At 36.0% G+C, this 24,066-nt stretch overlaps 3 protein-coding genes and 1 long non-coding RNA gene across 7 annotated transcripts; 1 reads left to right on the forward strand and 3 right to left on the reverse strand.

The window, feature by feature from the left end:
* The first annotated feature begins 95 nt into the window (after nucleotides 1-95).
* Nucleotides 96-1,494, forward strand: LOC126837467 (uncharacterized). The gene is made up of 3 exons (XR_007685527.1): nucleotides 96-320; nucleotides 1,129-1,273; nucleotides 1,351-1,494. It is a non-coding gene; the product is annotated as an uncharacterized LOC126837467 (long non-coding RNA).
* Nucleotides 1,495-3,763: 2,269 nt separating this feature from the next.
* On the reverse strand, nucleotides 3,764-6,686 carry LOC126837423 (probable serine/threonine-protein kinase dyrk2). The gene is made up of 2 exons (XM_050571326.1): nucleotides 5,563-6,686; nucleotides 3,764-4,033 (listed from the first exon to the last, which is right to left on the reverse strand). The coding sequence occupies exons 1-2, from the start codon at nucleotides 6,684-6,686 to the stop codon at nucleotides 3,958-3,960; spliced, it is 1,200 nt and encodes a 399-aa protein (XP_050427283.1). The 3' UTR covers nucleotides 3,764-3,957.
* On the reverse strand, nucleotides 6,683-10,038 carry LOC126837424 (dentin sialophosphoprotein-like). Its single transcript, XM_050571327.1, has 2 exons — nucleotides 10,019-10,038; nucleotides 6,683-8,798 (listed from the first exon to the last, which is right to left on the reverse strand). The coding sequence occupies exons 1-2, from the start codon at nucleotides 10,036-10,038 to the stop codon at nucleotides 6,683-6,685; spliced, it is 2,136 nt and encodes a 711-aa protein (XP_050427284.1).
* Nucleotides 10,039-11,007: 969 nt separating this feature from the next.
* Nucleotides 11,008-23,036, reverse strand: LOC126837458 (protein ELYS-like). 4 transcript variants are annotated; one of them, XM_050571365.1, is made up of 22 exons: nucleotides 20,803-20,865; nucleotides 20,687-20,736; nucleotides 20,037-20,285; nucleotides 18,254-18,397; nucleotides 17,874-18,027; nucleotides 17,671-17,805; nucleotides 17,432-17,576; nucleotides 17,098-17,290; nucleotides 16,834-16,948; nucleotides 16,324-16,617; nucleotides 15,965-16,158; nucleotides 15,621-15,801; nucleotides 15,022-15,189; nucleotides 14,639-14,807; nucleotides 14,315-14,551; nucleotides 13,995-14,112; nucleotides 13,662-13,837; nucleotides 13,463-13,572; nucleotides 13,124-13,271; nucleotides 12,824-13,008; nucleotides 11,459-11,573; nucleotides 11,008-11,205 (listed from the first exon to the last, which is right to left on the reverse strand). In XM_050571365.1, exons 3-22 carry the CDS (start codon nucleotides 20,259-20,261, stop codon nucleotides 11,118-11,120), a joined length of 3,294 nt encoding a protein of 1,097 aa, XP_050427322.1. In that variant the 5' UTR covers nucleotides 20,262-20,285; nucleotides 20,687-20,736; nucleotides 20,803-20,865; the 3' UTR covers nucleotides 11,008-11,117. The 4 variants fall into 4 exon arrangements, with proteins under 4 accessions (XP_050427322.1, XP_050427325.1, XP_050427321.1 ...); XM_050571368.1 differs by lacking the exons at nucleotides 20,687-20,736; nucleotides 20,803-20,865 and adding an exon at nucleotides 22,832-23,036 and having other exon boundaries at nucleotides 15,040-15,189; XM_050571364.1 differs by lacking the exons at nucleotides 20,687-20,736; nucleotides 20,803-20,865 and adding an exon at nucleotides 22,832-23,036.
* Nucleotides 23,037-24,066: the final 1,030 nt, after the last annotated feature.

Here is a 24,066-nt window from a genome sequence, read left to right on the forward strand (position 1 = left end):
GCGGCGCTTTCGAAAACCGTAGCTAACGTCACGGTAGTGATGACCAAATATTATGTCGATTGATAATAATATTGTTATCAACGTTGATTGTTGGATAATGTTATTGTTGAAAATATGTTCTCATTTATATTATAATATATTATTTTCAAAATGTAAGTATAAATAGTGAGTACAGTAAAACCAGCGAGGGCCCTGTTCCAAAAGAGCGTCTTGTGTGGAAATTTGAAAAAAAAAAAATCATCCTAGTACTTAATGTATCGACTTTACGTTACAAAAACAATGCGACACACATACGTGTATCAAAAAAAAAAATCAAACGGGTAATTTGCATTTTGTTACTTTTTTTATTCTTTCTTGGTTATTGGTTCTTTTTTGTTACTTTATTTGCTCGCAAATAACCCTCTTATGTACTATCTACTTTATTTCAATTATTACGTAGGTACTTATTTATTATCAATTTTCTTGTTTTCAAGTCATTGGATTGATTAGTACGCTGTGTGGTATTGGCAACTCGAATTACTGGGCAGCTCGCTTTATGTTATTTTATTAATAATGTTGTTGTATATATATATGAAGAGTGAATATGTCAAACGTTCCAAGTGCCGAAGTATAATAATTGAACTTTATAATTTGATTTGTATTTTATTCATTGGCGGAAACAATTTTGTACATTTTTCAAGTGAGCGAGTTATTTATAAAAAAAAAAAACTATCGTGTATTTAACACTTGAAAAAATGTCAAAGTGTCTCCGGTAATGAATTGACTACAAATCAAAAATTATTAAGTTCTATTTTTATACTTTGGCATTTGGAACGTTTGACAAATTCTCTCTTCATGTATTATACATTATTAAGATTCCGAGTATGTGTCGCAGCGAGGAAGTTTTACATTTTGTGAAATGAGAGAAAAACCAAACGTTAATTTTTACAATGATTAGTATAGGAAATGTTTAGGGACCGACGGAAAACAACGTCTTAAGCAAGTAGTACTGTATAAATGTTTAGACAAATTAATGTTTTCTTTTTCCACCAATAACTGTTTTAATTCTAATAAACTATTAAATACTAAAATAATTGTTGTTTACAGTTGTTGTTTGACTGTGAGTTGATTACGGTTTTTGTTTTTCAGAAATAACCGGCTGGAGTCGTCAAAGTCGTCTTGTTGCATACGTTACACGTGTACAGCTTTGCGCCAGTATGCAGGAGCTAATGTTTCTTAAGACTTGAGCTATGAGTAAAGTCCTGTTTGAGACGATTAGTACAAGAAGATATAAGTAAATTTAATTTAAATTTTTTTTTTTTTACTTGAAAATCAATTTTCAACTAAACAATAGTTAATACTTTTATATAGATGTATGAACGACCACCTGAAAAAATCAACAACTTAATTGTTGAGAAAAAAAAGGAAAACTAAGCCGCCGTGTCAGTCCAGTTGATAGCACCGATGACAACTGATGTGAAAATAAAAATCAAAACAAATCGACTGTATAATAAACATTTGGTATGTGCTAGAAAAGAAAAAAGTGTTATTATATTATGTTATTTCATTAAATAAATATTATGAATTTATATTTTTTTTTTTAGTTCAACGAATCGTCGGAGGAATTTATGAAAAGCGGTTTTAGCCTGTTTCAGCTTGGATCGAGAATGCGTCTCCGTTTTAAAGCGCAATAAAAAAAAATTAAAAAAACATAAGAACAAGTACTCTCGTTATTGTTATTATTATTTTAACATCATTAAAGCTATTGAATTAAAACAATTTTTAGTTTATTCGATTTTTTTCTTTTACACCTACTATTATTACTAGTTAAAACATGGATAATTTTAATACTAGACTAATTCCTTCGAGTAGCGACTGTGTAAATCACAAATTTTATCTAGTTGGTACTTTCGAGGGGGGAAGGGGGTATATTTAACTTTGTGTGATACTGCTCCTGTATAATGTTATTAAAAAAAACTATAATTTTTACAATCTCCATATAAGGTTATTGTAGTATTGTTAAAAATGTAAATGTAACGGGCAACAGCCGACAGCTACTATAAATCGTTAGTGCTATTTAACTAATAAGTACATGTAAATATGTAAGTAAAATTTATTTTATTTTCTCCATCACACAGTACCGCCAGTATGAGTTTTAATTTTAACTTCAACGTCAGATACATAGATTTTTCTTTAGAACACAACAACAACAAATTAGTATACAATTTAAGGATCCATGCAAAGATTTTTTTTTTCAGTTGCATTTCGTTCTGTGTACATTAGTCAAATATCTAGTAAAACAGAGCTGTAAACAAATAATAATCTATAAAGTATCAAGGGAGATGCTGTTAGTGTGAGACTGCTCCAACGGAAGTGTATAATACATAAATAACAATTTTATCGAGAACAAGGGATTATAATTGAAATTATGGAGTACAAACGATTAAGCCATGTATTATTATCATGACCATTCCAACTAAAATAACCAAGACATTGATTGTGTGTTATTCAGGCTATTGTGTTTATTGCAAAAAAAAACCAGTACAGTGTGGGGACGGGAAGGTTAAAACGATGGCAGTCAACGTGGTGTTGCAAAGAAAAAGAAACAATTCCATCCTTATATCGGTTTTAATTTTTTTCTTCTTAAGTTACCAAGGTGTGTGTGTGCTAATTGTATGTGTTTTATTTTTTTAGTCTTCCGTGAGCTGTCGATAGGTCAATGTACTATATTCGTAACCCACACATCACCGTCGACAGTCCGTCACAGAATTTTGAATCTGCTTGTTTTTTTAATATATAAATATACCTTGTGTTGCAGAGTGCATATCTGTTTATTTTTATTATTATTATTATTATTTTGTATTTATACACTTTTATAAGCACACCGTCGCGTCCTAGCAACGCTTTTAACGAACGTATTGTTCACCAGCTTGTGTGCACTGCTGCGGACCAATAAGTAATACAATTTTACTTTAACTTTTAACGGTAAACAAGTAACTCTCTAGAAAACGGCTTACTTTTTATTTTTATACAAGATCGAAATTTTAATTAATTCAACACCAAAAAAAGAATACAAATTTTGAAATATTTATGGCATTGATTTTGATTAATATAATACAATATATTTTTTTACATCGATACAAAACAACTCGACAAGTCTTAAATTGTATTCCGACTTGGATGAGAACTAAAATAATTAACGCGTTTTATTACAATTGTGAAATTAATGTTTGAATTTGAAATTTACAAAGCTTGATAAATTCTAAAATTATTGTTATGTTTATTTCATCAAACAATAATCGGCTTCTAAGGTTAATACAAAAGGTTTAAATGTATTAGACACAATGAGTAATATCAAATTATTATTTATTCGACACTTCCTGTGAATGTATTTAAATGTACAGGAAGTAACGTAACAACGGGCTTGTGAAAACAGTAACGTCGATATCTTTTACGTTACCGTTTTGTTTGAACAAAAATCTACTTTAAACAACATTAAATTGTGAACAAAAAAAAGTATCGAAAATATTTTTAAAAAAGGCCATACAATTTTTTTTTTTTTTTATGTTCTGTAGGAAATGTAGGAACCGACTTGGTAACTTTTGGTATACATTTTAACGTTAACGATACTCTTTTATTGTTTTTTTTTTATATATACACATAATATACAACAAAAATCTACTCGATTTTATAAACAAACAAAATTTTATAACAATAAAACGTAAACAATATAAAAAAATTATCAAAAATATTTTTAAAAAAAAACATCAATTGTTATGTTCTGTATGAAAAATGTAGGAACCAATGTACAACTCACTCGTTTGCTTATACATTTTTTTTTCAAGTTAACTAATACTCATTTTATACAACAAAAATCGACTTGATTTAATAATAACAATAATAAAATGTTATAACAATAAAAGATGAGAAAAAATAAACAAAAAAAATTATCAAAAATACTTCTGCCCCGTCAAAATATTATTTGTTCGATTTCTTTTTTTTGCTTTGTTTGTGCACTCTTTGCTCGTCGTGAACAGAATTATTGTCGTCGTGTCTGAAAAAAATAATACAAACAGGCTAATATTAGAAAAATACAAACAAAGCGTACTATATTTACTATTGTGTAATAATTAAAATTGATATTATTGAAATAGTCAACACGCTAAGAATTGCACGCGGTTTGTTTTTTAAGTAGTTTTGCATAGACACAATATTTAAAAAAAACAGCGGTTTTAATAAATTTGGACCATGCAAAATCAATTTACCGGTAAATTTGTATATTAAGCTGCTTCAACGCTATTGTTTTTATAATTTAAATCATTTATTCTACGAGTAAAAACTTTTTTTTTTTAAATATTTGTTTTAAGAGGGCGTCGCACCGGTGATTTTCAGTGGTAAAAACATGTTTAAGCAGACTGAAAATAATTCGCTTAATTTTGGTTTTACAGTAAAAGCATCCATTATAAAATTAAAAGAGAACAATATTCAGGAGGGCAAGACACGGTGCGTTTTTTTAAAAAAATTATTTTTTTGAAAAGTTACAGTCATTTAAAAATGTTAAAATAGTCGTTATTTCTAAACTATGTATTGAGCGTTATACTTGGAATAATGAAAAAAGCGCACCGTCTTGCCCTCCAGAATATATTGTTCTCTTTTAATTTTATAACGGGTGCTTTTACTCTAAAACCAAAATTAAGCGAGTTATTTTCAGTCTACTTGTAAACATGTAGAGATGAAAAAACATTTTTAAATCGCTTTCAAGGATGCTGCGATAGTCCGAAAAATAAATTAACTATCAAAATAGAGTCCTAGTTATTGAACTAATAGTTACACATCACTGTTTAACCTATAAATTAAGATTTTGTGAAAAATTGCCTATACTTTACTCCTTAAAAATAGGCGGTGCGACGTCCTCAATATATTTTAAACATTACATATACATATATTAATATATACATAGATGCATATATGTATGCTTTGGTCAAGATTAACAATGCATGAACAGAGAAATACATAAAAATTCAAATGTTGTTATTCAAACCAACAAATATCTACTTGGGGGTCAAATAAGAATAATATACTCTAAAGGAATTGCTAAAAATAATGGATCAAAATCGATTATTTTCAAATCATAGTTTAGTCAAGTTGATTTTTATTTCAGAAACCGTTGACAGACAGTGTGTGTGGCGTTCTCTTAAATAATATTTTATTTAAATATAAATAATGCTCAACACTGGGAACTAAAAAAAAAAACTATACTACTTGCCAGACCGGACCGTAAAATTAAAAAAAATATATACTAATTATTCGGACCGGACCGGACCGCCCTAGGAATCAATTTTTTTTTTAAATTTTACGGGACCAAAAACAACAAATAGTTATTATCAAATACTGCACACAACCTAGACACCTAACCGGATATCATCAATTATACAAATTGTAGCCAGTGACTGGATTACCGGAGCGACCCGGGGGCAAACGGTCCGGAGGCTTTTGCGGTCCGGTCTGCGGGTAAGCCCCGTGGGACCGGACTGATGTCTACGTGTGAGATACGCTAACCGCAGAGTGTTGTACAACGCTAACCTGGGATTTTCGTCGTCGTCGTCGGTCGCTTCCACGGCGGACTGGTCGGATTCTACGGAACTGTGAATTCTGCTCATCAATCGGGTCGTCATTTGTCTGGAACTGGCAGAGCATCCGTTGGAGGAGCTCGTTGTCGATTTAACGCTTTCGCACTCCAGTTTGTCGTCCAAGACGTATCTGGTAGTTGTGGTAGGCGTATCGGCAGAGGCGGTTAGTTTTGGTTTTTTTTCCACATTAGCAGCAGATGAGGACGAGGAGGACGACATCATCAGTCGTTTCCCAGCAGCAGCAGTAGCTTGTTTTAACTGTGTCGACGACTTCGACCGGCGGTGGCTTTCATTGTCGTCGTCGTCGGAGGAAACTTTCAAATCGGTGCAACTAAGACTTTGTCGGTGGTTTTTCTTCGCATTTCTTTTGGCGCTGAAATTAAATTTCGACTTGGGTCTGCTGGCAGTCGTTGCGACGGCCATTACACGCTGTCCCCCCGCCGTATCTTCTTCGGGTATTTGCTCCAACGCGGGTTGTCTCTTCTTGGCTTCGTGTTGGGCTTCACCGTGCGTCAACGACTTGGAACGCAACCTTTTGCGTTTCGGCTGTGCACGTTTGTCGCCGGCCACGAGGTCTTCGTGGCTTTTGCTCATCGACGACAACGACACTCTCCTCTGCCGGCTACAGTCTGCGAACAACCGGAAAATATCATCATCTACCGGCTGTTGAATTGCCGTTTTTTCACTATCTTTCGACGGCTCCTCCTGCTGTTCCGTTTCCGGGACAGGCGTCGTGGGAAGTTTGCTTAACAAGACGAAAGAGCTGGTCAATTTGTGTACGTCCGCGTGATCGACGACACCGCTGCTGCTGCCCGAGGAGGAATCACCCTTGCCGTTGCTTTTCTTGGACGACAAGTATTTGGCGACCTCTCGTTCGAGCTCAGCGACCGGGGCGGATCTAGGCCGAAGTTTTGTAGTGTTTCCGCCGCTGCTGCTGCTTTTTGCTTTTTTCGTTGCAGTCCTGCGGTGGTCGTTTTTACCGTGTGACGAGCTGCTCCTCTCGCGGGTCGACGGCCACAGTTGGCAAGGGCAAACGGTCAAGGCTTTAGCGCGTTTCGACCGCAGCGTCGTCGTCATAGTAGCTGGTTGTTGTCGGTCTTCGCTAGCCGCACGCCGTCTTGTTCTTTTCTTCGTAGCAACATCATCATCCTCCGTAGTCTCCACCATCGTCGACGACAAAGGACACGATTTCGTAAGGCTACCGTCGAGGTCGTCGTGCGGTTCTTCAACTGCACCACCACCACCACCGCGCCGCCGGTTGTTTGCCAGTCACAATTAACGAGCAACACAAACGGTTCGCTGGTATCGTGGACCATCATATTATCAACATTTGTCGTTTCGGCCGCATCTGGTTGCGATAATTGTTGCGAAGCAGCGTTTTGCTCGGACGATGAGTTTTCAACAATTCTAGGCGGCTCTGCACCGCCGGTGGACGATTCTGGCTGTAAACTATTCGATCTGAAACTCGACGATTCCTGCTGCTCCTCCTCCGAATGTACGCTGCTACACGATGATCTCGAACGTGCATTGTGCGGCGTTATCGTACCGCCGTCGTCATCCGAAGTACTATCGTCGGGTAAAGACTTGAGTTCGACAATATCTCTGATGTCGTCGTCGTCCACGCGGCCATACGGAATCGTATCTTGCGATTCCGTTTCTTCGGCGTTTACCAGGGTGTTGACGGTGGATGCGGTGGTGGAGGCGATGGTAAAGGTTTCCGTTTCGCTGGTATTACAGTCGGACGCACAATCGCCAGTAACTGTAGTAGAAGAAGCACAAGTACTAGTAGTAGTGCAATCGGCACTAGCGGTAGTATCGCTTTGGGACGCGTATACCCGACCGAAAAGAAATACCGGTTTGTCGTTGTCGTCGGACGCGTCTTCTGCGCGCCGTTGTTGACCGAACAAAAACGAATTGGGCGGCTGCTGCTGCTCGTCGACCACCATCCTCGTCGGTTGCGAATCGTCCGTTTCTTCGCTTTCGACTTCGCCCAAAGTGGTAGCGGCGGTGGTGCAGTCGTCGCTATCGTCTACATCAGCTTTGACCGTACCCGGCAAATCATCATCATCTTTTTGTCGGTGGCCGATATTCGAATGGGCCAGGTTAAAGCTACTGAAGACCGTAATAGGGTTTGTTTTTGGCGCCACCACGTCGTGTACATCTTCCACCGTGTTGGACTCTGACACTTCTTGACTGCAAGATTGGTCAGCTTCGTTTTCAACACTATCCGATCTTCTGGCGGTGTACTCAGAGGCCGGTGTTACGCTTTGCTCCTGCTCTTCGTCCCAGTCATCGCGTTCTTCGATTTCGGACGAATAGTTCAACGACTCGTCTTCGGACGAATAATAATTCAACGGCTCGTCGTCTTGGTCCGATTGCGGCGGCGACGGTTCATACGACGACGTTGTAGGTCGATCCAATTCAACGGTCGTTATGTATTTTTCTTCTTCTTCTTCTTCTCCGCAGTTTTCGTCCGTAGCTGCAGCGCTGCCGTGATATTTAAATCTACCGTATCTGGTCGTGTCCTGGTCGCTATCGCTATCGTCGTCGTCGGAGATGCTGTCGGAGGAATTTGACGAAATCGCTGCATCTTGGTCTTGGTCTCCAAACGCGTTCAAACGGACCGAATCGCCGCTTTGGTAGTCAGTAGCAACCGTGTCCGACCGCGTGTCGCACGGCTGCTTTTGTTCCAACGGCTTTGGCGACGACGACGGCGGTTCTTCCGGTGTTTGATGAAGACCGCCTGCTGTAAACTCCGGATGTGATTGTTCCGGTGCCGCCAAGCTATGTGCCGGACCAATAGATATGGTAGACAACAACGATGACATCATCACGGCGTCACCGGGAGCGGTGAACGACGGCACATCGATATCGGACCCGTGTTGCTGCACCACCACGGTATAATCTTTCGTCACGTCCATTTGTTCATCGCAGCCGCCGTCGTTGATTATTTCCGGTTTTTCTTCCGGCCAAGACGGCGGAACACCGCCGGTTGTGCAATCGTTGGTTTGGTGGTCGTACACCACACAGCAATCGCCGCTATTTGTTTGTGCATCGTCTTCTTCGCTGTTTGTTTCGATTTCCCGTTGTTCAACGATGACAATGTTGTTGTTGTTATTATTATTATTAATCGTCCCGAGGCTATGGCTATCGTCTTTTGTCGGGTCCACCCGTTCTACGGCGGTATCCCTGGAGAAAAACACAAGTAAAGAAAGTTAGTATTATATTGTATAAAGTATTTTTTCCGCCTAAGGTATTTTTTCCCACACAAATTATGATATATAAAAAACAAAGCAACTGTTTTAATAGGATGTTAAAACAAAATTTAATATTACTGTCTTAAAATAAAATTACTAATTAGATACCCAATAGAAAGTGAGCCTATTCGAATGAGAAATTATTAAAATTGCTCACTCCTAGCTTCATTCTGAGTACTTGTGATTTTTTTTCATTTGATCAACATGGGAAATTTTAATTTTTCAATAAAAAAATTCCAACTTGAAAATTGTTTACAATAAAATAATAACAAAACTAACTCTACACAATTATTTAAATAAAAAAAAAAAATTTTTTTTAAAGCTGAAATATGACACTCGGAGATCGCTTTCTTGATATTGCACGATAAAAATTGTTTTCATTAAGTTACAAGTCCCATTGAAACTGATTATTATAAGCCTAGTGTTGAACTCCAAGTCTAGTCCTGGTAACTTTTATCTATTAATTGTCATCACATCCATAAATGTTAAGCAAACACCACTGTACGCTTCCTTTTAGTCTGTACTTATAATATAATTAAATGCCTGTCATGGCGTATATATATAAACAAAATAATACTGAAGATGGGCTTAAAAAAAAAAAAAAATGTTACCTCGAAACATCAAAGGACGGACTTACAAGTCATATCATTTAACGTTGAAAACGAAGAAAAAATGTTGAATTTTTTTAATTAAAAATGTAAGTTCTACCCATGTCAATCAAACACGAACAAAATTCAAGAGAAAGTACTCGAGCTAGGAATGTGAAATTTAATTTAATTGACGGCATTTCTTATCGATAACTAACGAGCTTATAGGGCTACTATAGATTGAAAGGGTAATCGGTAGGAAAAACAAAAATTGCAATAAACAGTCTATATTATAGTATATTATTATTATTATTATATACTATAGAGTTTTATATATTATATTAATTGCTATATAAAATTCATACCGTTGTTCGTTGGGTAGACTAAATCTCAAAGTCATTTTCGACGCGTATTTATCACTGCCCGTTGTTGTCAAAAAACGTTTATTTACAGATCCGCTAGTCTGTGAGGAAAAAAAACGTATTAATTGTGTTTGAAACGAAAAAAAAATACCATAAACTTAAACTATAAATTATGAACTACAAAGTTTTATTACGAGGTATACCACTTTTGAGGGGAACTCATGTCATCTGCTTTGTGAGTGGCTAAAAGGCCGATTTTTTTTTTTTTTCAAAAAATTTGTAAAAAGCATTCTTTCCCCGCGCAAGAAGGGATAGATTTTTTTATCTTTATTTCACTTTTTCGAGCAAAGTTTTAAAGGTTTAGATCTGAAAATTAGACCGAAGGTAGATCTAAAATGGATCTATATACAATTTTCTCGAAAATCTGTCTTTTTTTTAATTAAGGAAAAACACCAAAAATAGGGTAAATTTACCCTATTTGACCGCTAGTCAGACTTTCTAGGGTGCTACGTGCGAGTTAATCATCAACAGTCAACGGGTAATGAAAATAGTTTCATTATATTGTTAATTATTATTATTGATTAACCATTTTTAAGCGATGAACCACACGAGTGTGATGGTACTGAGGTGAAGATATTTTATTTATCCTCCGATTAAAATACCAAAAACTGACACTTCGGGAAACTGGTCATTATGCAAGCCTGGAATAATAATGTAGTCGCACCCTCAGTAGTGGAAAACATTATTGAAGAAATCATTGAAAAAGTACAAAAAGAGGAGACTGATAATATAATATAGTCGCAGTACACAACCGATCTGCCAAAAAGAAATTAGTAATTTAGCTGTTGCAAAAATCGTTGTTCAAGAGGAGGTGGTGACTATACCAGCATCTAACCAGAGCCTATCACCTTTACCCGTTAAAAGTGTTTACAGATGTAGTAAAAGTGTATGACAGTACATTTTTATAGACAGACGATCAACCCTTCGATCGTATCCATACCCAGCACAAGACTAAATGTTAAATTTTCAAGTAGGTACATTATTGCTGGCCCAACCATATCTTCTGAACCGCTTCCAACTGGTCTGAACACACTGTCCGCAGATTCTATATTATTAGTTATTTTGTCAAGTACCTTGAGTATCGACGAATAGCAGCCAGTGACCAGAGGCGACGGCGTGGTTTTCACCACCAACGGAGTGTCCAGTATTTCCAGGTCTCTTTCGCCGTATACAGGTGCACGGTTAACACTAGGTGTACAAGGCAAACGGTCGCGGTGGTCGTCGATTCTTCTACGTTTCTCGTTATTCATGGTCGTCGTCGTCGTCACTGGACAATCTTTTAAGCGCACATTTATTGCCAAACAGCAAACTCTTTGTTGCGTTTGTATCGCTTTAAAAAAAAAAAAAAATCGAAAACGTTTAGTTTTGCAACGACACGATTTGAGGCGCTCTCGAAAGCCAAACTGTGTGTGATTAACTCCATAAAATGAAATTATCTCGGCCACTCAAAAAATTGTACACTTTTGTCAATCCAACCGTGCTATTATTGGCAATTCAAAAAGAAAAAAAAAGGTGTAGTTAACCGGTTTGGCGCATCTGAGCGCGCCTCATTTAGGAGAGATAATAATAATTGTTCTTCTTACTTTTTGGGTCTGAACAGAGTGCGAGACGAATTTGACAGTTTTAAAGTGTTTGCTCGGATTTTGTCCAGAACATTAAACGATTTACTGGTCGAGTTTAGACGTTTTAAAACAGTGTCTGAAAAAAAAATAAACAACAAATTACTATGAATTGTAATAATTATTACAATTATTAATTATTACCAGAAACGCTTGTTGTTGTTATTTGTTAATATATTCTAATTAAACGAAATGTTTGTCATCGTGTATTATCTTTGCTAAATTTTATGGGTTTTTTTTTTGTATATACATGTTTTTATATATTTATATTTATATTTAATATGTTGGAAGACTCCCCCTCTCAACACAAGCTTGCCTAAAGAGAGGGGGGTAAACGACTCATTTGTATTATATTATCTATGTAGTACACCTACCCATTGTTTAAACTATGTTACCTTTATTGAGTCGAGTTGAAATAAATATTAAAAAAAAATATCAAATAATTTGAATCGATTTGGTAAAAAAAAAAAAAAAACATGACAATATAAATTTTAGTTTCGACGAACCAGTTAGGTTAGGTAAGGATACCGGAACATTTTTTTAAATAATTATAACGTTGTAACTTACTAATATACAATAACTGTGAAATACAAAAACATCAGTAAACAACAATACTATAATAACAATAATTTTTACAAATTAAGAACAGTAGTACCAATGCAAGTTGTTCGAACAGTATATCTAGCATTATATCAAGCATTAATGCAATACGGTCTACTTATTTGGGGAGGCCTTTCTGCTAACGCTCTAAAACCTTTATTAATCCAACAAAGACAAATTGTTCGAATATGTTTACAGAAACCTACTCTTGAAGATTCAACAAGTCGAAAACTTTGTATTACCTGTGGATTTACTATTTAAAAAAATTTTATGGGTAGGTAAGAATACAGATAATCGGAGAAATATAAATAATGAAAAAAACAAAAAGTGAACATTAGGCATACGACGTTAAAATGATGTATTTTAAAAAAAGCTTTTGGTCAAAAATTCGTGGACCACCTGGGTCCTACTTATTTTAATTCTATGCCTGTTATTATTGAAAAGAATATAATCGACAAACATAAAAATGTTAAAATAACTATTAATAATTGGTTATTATTGAACTTAGAATAAGTTATTTATACGTTTACAAGTAGTTATCGTGTACACTTTGGTATTTTATTTTTATTTTTCATTCATTATTATTCAATTATTATTTGTAAGTAAACTGTCGCTCTCCACCTTCAACACAAGCTTGATAATCTCTCATTGTTATTTATGTAATACTTATTTTATGTAACAACAATGGATTTACAATAAAAAAAAAAAATTTCAAAAACAAATACTGACCGGTCTTTTTGTATACGTTTCTCGCAGAAAATCCGTCGAGACACCGAGGCACTATTTTTTTCGGTACATCTCTATCGAACCCGTCCACTAATGAACTGACAACTATTGTCAAGTCGTCGTCGTCGTCGGTGCTTTCGTAGAACGTTCCGGTCAAAGACACGTTGTATTCGACGGCTTCGGAATATCTGCAACGCAATGCGGTCGGTCGGTTTTCACAGGCACAATTTTTTAATGTTGGAAAAAAAAAAATGGAAAATTCGTTGCAATTTATTTGCAATATACCATTAATACCATTATTACCTTCCTCTTTGTAACAGAAACAACATTTTCATCGACATGGATTTGGCCGCGTCCGGTACGGACTTCAGATAAACGTACAACGCGTCTTCTTCGTGCGACTCCCACGGCAGTTCGATCAAGCATCTCAACTTGTCGATTTCTTTACATCCTACAGGGTGGTGGTAAAATGATGCAAGTACGATATAAGTACACATACGTTAAAACTATACAAGTATACTTATGTATACAAGTACACACACACACAAATAAATAGTGTAATTGAAAATACATTGTAAACCGTAACCGAGAAAGAGTACAATATAATATAATAAAGAATTGTTAACGCGTTATTGCTCTTACTGTCGAATAAGTATCTCAACAATATTGGTTTTTCTTCGGCCGACCGCTTCCTTATGTGTCGTAACGCTTCGAAACACTGATTGTTCATGATTTCAAGATTTATATAAAATCTAACGAAACAAATAAAAATAAAGAGCTGTATTAAAATACTAAAAAAAAAAAAATGAACATTCAGAAACAAATCACAACTGCTGTTTACTTGTGGTCATCAACGTCGGTCAAGTCGATGTCGACGAGCTTCGTGTAGAATCTAGCCCAAAAATACTCTCCCTTGAACACCAGCAATTTCGCGACGGTCCAATGAAACCAACGCCAAGATTTGTCTTTGGTCAACGCCGCCCAATCTTTGTCGCTCGACAATATTTCCATCGCTTCCTGCAGAGAAATCGTACAAATTCAAATCGAGTATAAAAGCAATAATTTTTACTAGGAAAAAAATGCATTAACACAATAGTATTACTATTACTATATACTAGTGCGTTACCTATCGGCTAATATCAATATACCGTTATATTTGTACGTACGAATTTACCTTGAACATGTCGTGATCCAAAAGCCAGCTCGCTCGACAAAGCGTGTTCAACATAACGTTTTCCACGTCGAATTCGATGGCAAAATTACACATACGATTCGCGACGTTCGCATCGAGACTGCAAAAAAAAAAATACAATTGAAAATAGAATATAAAAAAAATATTGGTCAGGTTAAACCGATAGTATGTTTTTACTCGATAAAAGTTAGTCGATTTCATACGATGGACGGGTTACAATTTTTACACGCATAGACAAAATTCTATGTCGGCTTGTCGTGACGACAATATTGTCAATTTATATTATATACGTATGTACTCACTCTTTTGTGGAACACACGTCTATCAGGAAATACACGGTGATGTAGTTTTTCAACAGGTCGGACAGGGCGGCGTTCAAGTATATTCTCAGCAAACACTGTACGTTGGCCGGCGGATACATGCCGTTGGTCGCTTGGCCGCCCTCGTTCTGCCACTGTTCGTACAGTTTCGAACCGCGGCGTTCGTGACCGACTATGGCGTCGATCAAATACAACTGAGAGTTGCCAAGTTCGGTTCGCCTTAAAAAAAAAAATGTTGTATTATTATTTATTATTTATTATAATACTATATTTCCACCTATTATACTGTTATTGCGTACGGTTCACCTTTTATCGGCGTAATCCCTTAACGCAGCAAAATCGTATTGCACCGTCTGCCGGTGTGGGTTATCCACGAGGCACCGTTCGGGCAGCAGGCCGTAATTGACAAAACACGTGACCGCTTTGAAGTACTGAGTGACCAGGTTGAGCGTGTAAACGCGATGGGTGTAATCGCCTGCAACGTAAAACACCATGTCACGGTTAACGCCGTGGGTTGTGTTGGAAAATGTTTTTTTTAAAAAAAACCTTAACGCTCTAACGTTTTGCAACAACAAAACATTTGTACAGTACGTATTAGTCGAAAATATGTAATTTAAAATATGTGTTAGTGTCACTTGTGTGTGGGCAGTGGGTGTATGCAGTAAAAATAACTTTTTCACAATTATTACTTTTATTATTGTTATTACTATTGTTATAAGTAATGGTGTGAACGCCGTATTTGCTGTGTAAATCTTGTAAAAAAATTTTGACGCATTGCATCTGCGACAAACAATATTTGAGTACGCGTTTGTTTTTTCCGTCCATCTGGGTTCCGGAATAATCGAACAGCGGTACGCCTGAAAGACATACATACACGTAGGTTACATAATATTTGATACTACATACACATAGGCTTAGGCTATATATATAATAAACGTATACGTTAGGGTGTACCGAAAAAAAATGTTTTTTTTTTTTTTTTGTTCTTCCCTTGACATTAGTTCCATAATGTGAAGTTTCATTATTATTAAAAATACTGGCTTATTGCTTTTTTTCTAATAATGATTTTGTATACAAGCCAAGTTTGTTTAAAATTGATATTTATACCTTAAAAAAATTAAAATCTACAAAAAAAATTGCAACCTCTAAAAATAATTTTAAAAATCTGAAAAAAAAATAGGGAAATATTATTTTACCCCTAGGAACATAATGTCAAGAGAACAAACCTTTTGGTACAACCTAGTATATGTATAGACTATATACGTAGGTTTTTTTTTTTTACACTTACATAGTTTATCGGCAAACTGTTTGACGATCATGACGTGATTCCAAAGGCACTGCACTAAATGCAACACGGTGACTTCGCTCGTGCCGTACGTTCCGTTTTTCCATTGTTCGGCACAAGCGCTCAACACGGACATCATTTTGTTTTCGACCAATACGGATACGACGAAACTCCTCTGATCCGGCTAACGTTTAAACGAGAAAAAAAATATATAATTATTTTCAAAACACAAACTAGATCCAATATAGTATATTATATACACATTGTGGTCTTGTACAATAATGATAGTTTAAAAAAAAAAACAATTATATAAATTTTACGACATATTCCCTGTAAAAGATCCTCACCAAACTATAGTCGACGTAGTCGTCGGGTTTATCCCAGAAAAATGGCGTCAGATGGGCTTGCAAGCATTGGCCAAACACCAAACTCGGATTGATCAGTAACTTCCAGTTTTTCTCCACCAAACGATCTAGTATTTGTTGTTGCACTCCGGCGTGTTTCAACCGAACGAGCTCGGTGTCCAACAGACAATCGTACTCTGGAAATGCAACGATCGATAAAAACGTTAACGTTAAAGTAAACAATTGCAATTGTTATTTATTTTTTTTTTTTTCAATAAGTAGTAGTTAGTGTAAGTGAATAATATTTGTAGTAGCAGTTGTAATAATAATCAGTGAGTGAGTGAGTAACATATACACGGTACCAAAGTAAATCGAAGACGGATAGTACAGTTCTTCGACGCCGTCCCTGAAATTGGTGCAAAACGGCCGTAACGTCTTGGGGGCAATAGTGAAATCCAAGTGGCGCGCGTCGTTGTGCGGCAGCTGTACAAAACTGGCGTACGAGTTGGACACTTTCAGATGGCTGATGATGGGCGGCATTTGCGCTTTGTACCACTGGTTGATGTCGAACAAGAACATGTACGATTTTGGGCTGCCGTTCTGTCGTATTTCCATCAGCATGGCGAAAAGCCGTATTTCACAGTCTTCGTCCATGTCTAAAATAAAAACAATAAAAATATATATATAAGTAAAAACAATAAAAATAATTACGATAAAACTAATCGTATATATCATTACGACAGCTGTTTATTCAACTGAAAAATACCTACTCGGTTAGTGTTTGATAAAAATTATTTGTACAAATTTGACAAATGTGTGCAAACATTGTATTTATAAAAAAAAAAAATCTATATAATGTTAAGAAAAATTACCAGTTTCGTTTTTGGCCATATTTACATTGCACACGGACAGAGCGGATACACACCGTCCAGAACCCGTCTCTCGCTGTAACGACATTTCTAGTTTTACACCGTGACCTTGGTAAGCCTGAAAAAAAAAACACACACATCAACATACAACAATTAACAACAACAACACACAATAGTGGAATATAATACACAGTTATACACAACAAACAAAATGACACAGAGAATTGCATTAAATCATCATATCGAAACGCTTGAACCACCACTTACACGGTACGCCGAACGTCCGTTTGGCGTTATGACGCGTTGCTCAAAGATTAGCGCCATCATCGTGGCCAACGGAAGTCTGACGTTGTCCGACTGGACGACCCAGAGATAGCACAAGTTGTTCGGGTCGTCGGACGGTTCGATAAAGCCAATGTGAGTTACAGGCATGCTACACTGTGGCTCTCTTAGAACGTATCTAATAGACAAAGTCGATCGGTTAGATAGATAAAATACTTTTATACAGATGTTAATACAAAAAATATACACATATACATAGAATAACGCCAAGGATAATATTATTAACGAGTACACTCGCGTGCGTGTGTGGCATACGTACATGGTACGCATTGTTTTACAATCGCGTAGCTGCAAATGACCGCTGGAATAACCGATGGCGACAGTGTTGGTCTCTTCGACGTACAGCACGCTGGTGACGCTCATACGCAGTTTTCCGTTGTATTTACAATAATCGTGGAAATTTTCTGCGCGCAATACGGACAAAAAATTATATTATTGATAATAATATATTATCGTGTCGGTGTGTGTGTGTGAGTGGCGTGAAAAGAAACCGCGTACCGTTTATGAACATGGCCAGGTGACAGTCGCGGTCGTCGCTCATCTCTTTCACTTCCTGACAGTCTTCGTTCTTACGGATGACAAACAACTGGCTCGGTCGCGATTCGTTGACGACAATTTCGTTGTTGTCCAATTCTGAAAACAAACGGACAGAAAAATTAGTAACTCTTTACGTTGCCGCGCGGCGATTTCAAACTTCTCACGGTGTTCTATGTGACGGTGTCGAAGATCGACGGCGTACACTTGTCCCGTGGCCATGCCCACCAGCAGTACGGTAGACATTATCTTTAACTCGTCGCAAAGTTGGTCGGCGTCGTAGAATAATTCGTCATTTTTAATAGTCGTTATGTACGTCACCTGCAGCACACACACACAAAAGTCAAATAATGCACAATAAGATAAAGCGCCAATAATATATATTATACATAATAACATAATATTAGTATTATTTGTTGATAATTTATATACATACTGATAACATAATATATTACACTTTATATAATGCACCAGGTATTTGATAACGATAATACTACGATCGTTTTAAAAAAACTCATTTTATAAACACAATATTACTCTCACGTACCGGATTCGGTAACGCGATACAGCGAATCGTAGTCAACGCCGGCAGCCGACACACGTACACGAGTCCGGTGCTTTTAAGCGAACAGCCCACCAGTAGTAAATGCAATTTTCCTTGGCCGTAATTCAGTTCTTTCACGTCGGTAATCTGGAAAGCAAAAAATGTGTACACGTGTTAAGTTAAAAATCAACTAAATTGTGTGTTGTTCCACCTATGAGATGTACGTTGTTGTTTCGAGAAAAACATTTACAACGAGGGTAACATTAATAATAATAATAACTACGATGGTAACAATTTGTACAACTCGATTGGTATAGCTGTTAGTACACGTACAGCAGATGGATGTATGTACATACACATACACATCAGCCAGCGCGCTGAAATGTTGAAACGACAGTGAAAATACACAATAACTGCAACTAGACCGACAAATTTGTACAAACGTACCTACCAGAATGGCCAATTTGTCTGACACAAAAACATTTAAGTGTACTGCAGAGCCATATTTTCCATTATATATATAAATATAGTCTATAAAATAAAATGGGCCCAACTTCAGTTACACACACACACACAAACAATAGTTTATGAATATACAATTTGAGGATAGCTTGAAGTAACTAAAAAAAATCATGCAAAATCGGTTAGGGGGTTGTCCAGTTAAGTTGCAGTTTTTCTTGTTGTATATAATTAAAAAATGTTTTTCTATGACTTCAAATTTGTCAATTTAACAGTGTAAAAACCCCTAGGTTCAATATTGCACATTACCTGTAGTAATAATAATTTTTTATAAACCGTCAATTGTAAATTTTCATACATATACAATTGTTACGATTGTATATTGACATAATATTTATTTAATGTACAATATTTACTCTAAGCAGATGGACACGAAATAAAACTACCAATACCTACGTAAACTACTGATTGGGAACACCCAAAATTAAATTCAAACCAATAAAAAAAAAAAATTGAATAAATATTCTCAAGTTAAAAGGCTACCTTATCTTTAGTAACGATAGTTTTCATAACTATCGTTACTAAAGATATTTTATTACACAAGGCTAACGCCTTTTAGCCTAACCGTTATTTGAAAACCTAGCCGTTTAGGGGGATAAAATAAAAAGAGGCGGAATGTCGGACAGTAAATTTTAAAGAACACAGCAAGAAGAAAGAGCTGGGTAAACAAATTTAGCCAAGTAGAAAATAGAACCACAGACGGTTTCCAAATGGGCTTTCAGGAGTTGCTTTGAAAAAAAATTGTTTTAAAATTGGTTTTAAAAAAAAATTCTGATTGAATGTTGAAATAGATAGGTACCGCCGCCAATAAGCATACTCTTATCGGGTTATATGGGTGGTAAAAATTAAACTAACAGCTGTTGCGCGGTAAAAACTAAGTACATCAATTTGTTTGTGGCGGCCGCCCAGTATTGTTACTCAATCAATTCTTAGTGTTAGTAGCAGCAGCAGCAGTAGCGGTAGTAATATAATTAGTATAAATTGGGAAGGAAATTTTACAGAGCCTAGTTTCGTTCGATTACGACGAGAAGAAGAAGGCGGCCCTCACAAAAAATTGGTATTTTCCCCTTGTGGGTTCTCATAAAAAAAAAATTATCTAAACTAGGGGGCCGCCTCACGTCTACTCGTTGTAGTGTAGACATACATGTGTTACTGTGTATTTAAAATTAACTATTTACCATTATAATAGTAGGCGTTTTTTTTTTTTTACAATGACCAACAGACGAGAATATTATTATACACACACAACAAAGACGTGTACACTCACCGTGAACGATTTATCTTTGTTGTCGCCAAACGTCCTGGACGACACGACGGATCCCAGGCGTTTCGAGTACAGAACAATGTTTGCGCGGACGGCTAACCACGCGTACAGGCCGTCGGCAACGAGACCGCCGAGTTTTTCTCCGGCCGTTTTGCACGGCCACCGGACGGCCGGCAAACGTTGCGTGTCCATCACTCGCATCGCTTGACTCGTCGTTGTAGACATCATCGTCGGCGGTGGTCGTGGATTCGGCTGGAACAAAAACGAAAATCCAAATTCCATTCGACGCACAACAATTATTGGGTCTCGTCGTTTAGTGTAAATTTTACATATTTTTGGGTCAAAACGGAGTCACATTTAGAAAGTCTTGTATATTTTTTTTTTAAGTATACAAAAAAAGAAGCAACTGCAATAAAATATGCAAAAAAAAAAAAAAAATAGAAAACACTATGAAACAACACAAACGACTTGTATACGACGTTTTTCATGCGCACATTGATTTTCATACACAAAAAGCTCGTTATTCCAAAATTTCAATATTACAACGAGCCGATAGTATTGAATTTTCAAAATAAACTATACAAACACAATAATTATTGGATATAAATAGGCGAGTGTGTGCAACGAGTGTACGGAGAAAGTGTACCACCTACCTACACAGAGTCCGAAGCGACCGTTTAGTTGTTGATTCGCTTTTTTTGTACTTTTTACCGGCAACAGATACAATAATGTAGGTATTATTTTATAAAAAAAAAAAAAAAACACTTACTCGCAAAAGTTTTTTTTACAACATTATACACAATAGATACGATAACATTATAAACGTTTGGTAGCGAAAACCGACGGTCGTCATCACGACGTTAATAATAATAATGTATAGTCGTTTGGTCGTCGTGGAAAAACGGCTATACAGTGGTGTGCAAACAGCGAACACATGAACGAACAGAGAGAGAGAGAGAAAGAAAGACACGTCTTCGCATGGATAATATCAGCTACTACACATTACCCTGTTATTAACGGGGGGGGGGGCGTTCGGCCATTAGGTGCGGTAGAACAAAAGGCCGTCGTGGCCGCCGGTGACCAGCCCAAAGTTGCGCGGTAACCACAGCGGTTACCACGGAGTAACCAATTAACGGGGCGAGGGCGGGCGGAGGGTCGGAGGGCGTTGATATTTTTATTTGATTGTTTATATTATATACCGGTTTATCGCGCACTGTCTGGTGAAAACATAATATAATAATACATTATATATGATTATTATCAACAACATTTAACGATGATGATAATAATGATGATAATAATAATATTATGAACCCGACTTTGTGACCCCGGCAAATGCCTATTACCGCTTCCTATTCGTAGACCTATAAAGACGATAAAGATCTTTATACATACCAGTTCTTTTTTTATAGCTTGTCTACTACTATAATACTATGTCTATTACACCCCCTCTGGCGTAGATGAAAATATAATAATAATATTATGAAGCGCGGCAACCCAATATTATCGTGTGTTGTTCGTATAGATAGCGGCGCGTAGGATTATATACCTATATATTGTGTTTGTTTTGTAGCATCAAAAACCGGCTTTTTCCATTTTTAGACAACAATAACAACTGACGGACAATAATAGGTAATTGCGGGCCGTCGTTAGTTACTTTTATTCTGATAGAATTGGCAGACTGATAGAATGTGATTTTATATTTTGGTGTTTCTGGGTTGGTCACGCTGATAAAATAAAAATTGTGTTATCTTTTAGAAGAACTCTTATCTCTTATCATTTTTTGGAAGAACTGCCCTTCACACGTCGTCGACAGTGTTATTGTCAACACAATCGCACAAGAATCCGAGCATAAACTTCTTATATTATACTTTTCTTGTAAAATTACTTTTCCTCCAAAATCACGACTACAACTCTACAGCGATTTTGACTACTTTAGCCCTCCTCCACACACACACTTTTGATGCTCTGGTCGACGTGCATTTATATATATATACACTAATCCAATTGAATAAATAACTCTCATTCTATTGTGGTTCCGTTTTAAAAATAAATATAAAAATTGATTTTTCGACCATCGGCATATTGTATTTTGATTATTAGTTTCTTATAAATATGACGAATAAATATGTATTTGTATTCATATATGTAGGTACGTGCCAAGCGTTGATGAAGTTTAAAGAAACTTGTGTGTTTATTTTTACACAATGTTACCAATGCTCAGTGTGAAAGTTGGGTATAATAACACGTGAATAATATATATATTTTTACCAACATACAAGGTAAATTCGATTAACCTTGTTCTGACATACCTCTGTATATCCTTTAGCTATCAAAATTTCTACAAGCCCACATAAAATTTAATAAAAATAATCTCTACATTTTTTTATCATAACAAAAATATGTTACACACCGTTTTCCTCTGTTTCACCACTTCACTTATGATTAGAAAAAAAAACATAAATTTAATATTACTCTCTTGTCCACCACAATCGCGTCAATACACTACCCCAGTGGTGGCGTATTTTGGGCTTTTTTTTTCATATACATTTTTATTGGAAATTTTTAATTGATGTCTGGATGATCCATAGATTATTCATAATATATCAGATATTTCATATGGTGATAATGTACGCGGTTTATATTTATATCCTATATCATCATACATTCATAACATTAGTGGAATCACAGCTATAGTTTTTTTTTTTGAGACGAGAGTGGTTGAATCATCTGTATTTTTTATTGGGGAAATTATAGAGCTAGAAAAATAAATATTAACTATAATGTGTTGTACTCACGTGTAAATTTGACGTCAACGGTCGGCAGCAGTTCAACAGAAAATAAAATCGTTGTAGGTACTTGGAGTGTACTACTGTACACTTATATCTTTGCTGCTATAGTAGACAATAATAACGACAGCTGTTGTATTCGAAGAAAGATAATATAAGGCGATAGTCAATAATAATAATACGGCTGGCCCGACATCACGAAACGATAATACAATACAATAAGAATTTTCCTAGTCAATAAGAAGTACCTAGTTCACCGTTTACCGGAAGTTCAAATAACATTTTGCCTAATTGTTCAATTTTCAAAGCAGTTTTAAAAAAATTGTTCGTCATTTGTCAACGATATTTTGCGTTACTTTAGTAATGAGAATAGAACTAGAAAAAAAATTGGGGGGGGGGGTTAACCCCCAGGACACCCCCTAAATACGCCACTGCACTCCCCTTCTCTATTTCTCCAAGACATTTAATCTTAGGCAAACGGCTGGGCATTGATTTTAATTAAAATTTCAAAAAGGAAATCATTTTTTTAAATTTTAACCAATGTAAATAACGAATTTCACAAAAAAAATATGTTTTTAAAGTTTAAATAATGTAAAAATGTCTATTTGAATTTAATTATAAATAATAATAAAATAGCTGTTATTTACTCGGAACAATAAACATAAATCTCAAAAATTTCAAATAAAAATCGTTGTGAGCGCCAAATAACAAAATTGTTTGTCATTATTTTCATAATAATAGACGGGTAAGTGAAATCAATAATCAAGCCTTAGAGCATTGTTAAAAAATAATAAATTCAAATGATTTATTATTGTTGCAAAACAAATTGTAATAATTTATCCTATAGAAATGTCTTGAGTCTGACAAAAAAAAAACGGCAATCGATAAAGTATCCTCGTTACTACTGTACTAATAAGACGTGTACACTATATGGATTACTCTAAATTAATTGATTTTGTGAAAAACTGCCTGTACTTTACTTACTGTCCTCGTGTAACGTGAAAAGTGTTTGGTTTTTAAAAATCAAAACTCGATTCCATAATCGAATTTTTAATAAGTAAAAAAAAAAAAAAACAATAACGGTCATCTGATAACTGGCCGACGCCCATCACGATTCCATAAACAGGTCAGGTAACTTGCCCACGCGCGGAAAAGCGTGTTGCTTTTGTCCAATATGGCGGCCGCCGGCGTGACGTTTGGTACAAACCATAGAGTACACGGGTCGGCCGATCGACGGCACCGCC

This window comes from Adelges cooleyi, unplaced genomic scaffold (genome assembly GCF_023614345.1).
Source record: "Adelges cooleyi isolate 19-005CV unplaced genomic scaffold, UGA_ACOO_1.1 ACOO_flye_CR_arks_rails_tigmint_CR_PRNA_249, whole genome shotgun sequence".
Classification (NCBI taxonomy): Eukaryota; Metazoa; Arthropoda; class Insecta; order Hemiptera; family Adelgidae; genus Adelges; species Adelges cooleyi.

Bases quoted from the DNA above. Each gene is read 5' to 3' on its own strand.
- LOC126837458 (XM_050571364.1), bottom strand. From the start codon at position 20,261: ATGATGTCTACAACGACGAGTCAAGCGATGCGAGTGATGGACACGCAA. The intron at 18,028-18,253 runs GTACGTGAGAGT...TGTGTGCTGCAG, and splicing joins GTATCGCGTTACCGAATCCG to GTGACGTACATAACGACTAT. The intron at 14,113-14,314 runs GTGAGTACATAC...TTTTTTTTGCAG, and splicing joins GACGTGTGTTCCACAAAAGA to TCTCGATGCGAACGTCGCGA.
- LOC126837423 (XM_050571326.1), bottom strand. From the start codon at position 6,686: ATGACGACGACGCTGCGGTCGAAACGCGCTAAAGCCTTGACCGTTTGC. The intron at 4,034-5,562 runs GTTAGCGTTGTA...TATTTTTTTCAG, and splicing joins GACGACGACGAAAATCCCAG to ACACGACGACAATAATTCTG.
- LOC126837424 (XM_050571327.1), bottom strand. From the start codon at position 10,038: ATGAGTTCCCCTCAAAAGTG. The intron at 8,799-10,018 runs GTATACCTCGTA...GTTTTTCTCCAG, and splicing joins ATGAGTTCCCCTCAAAAGTG to GGATACCGCCGTAGAACGGG.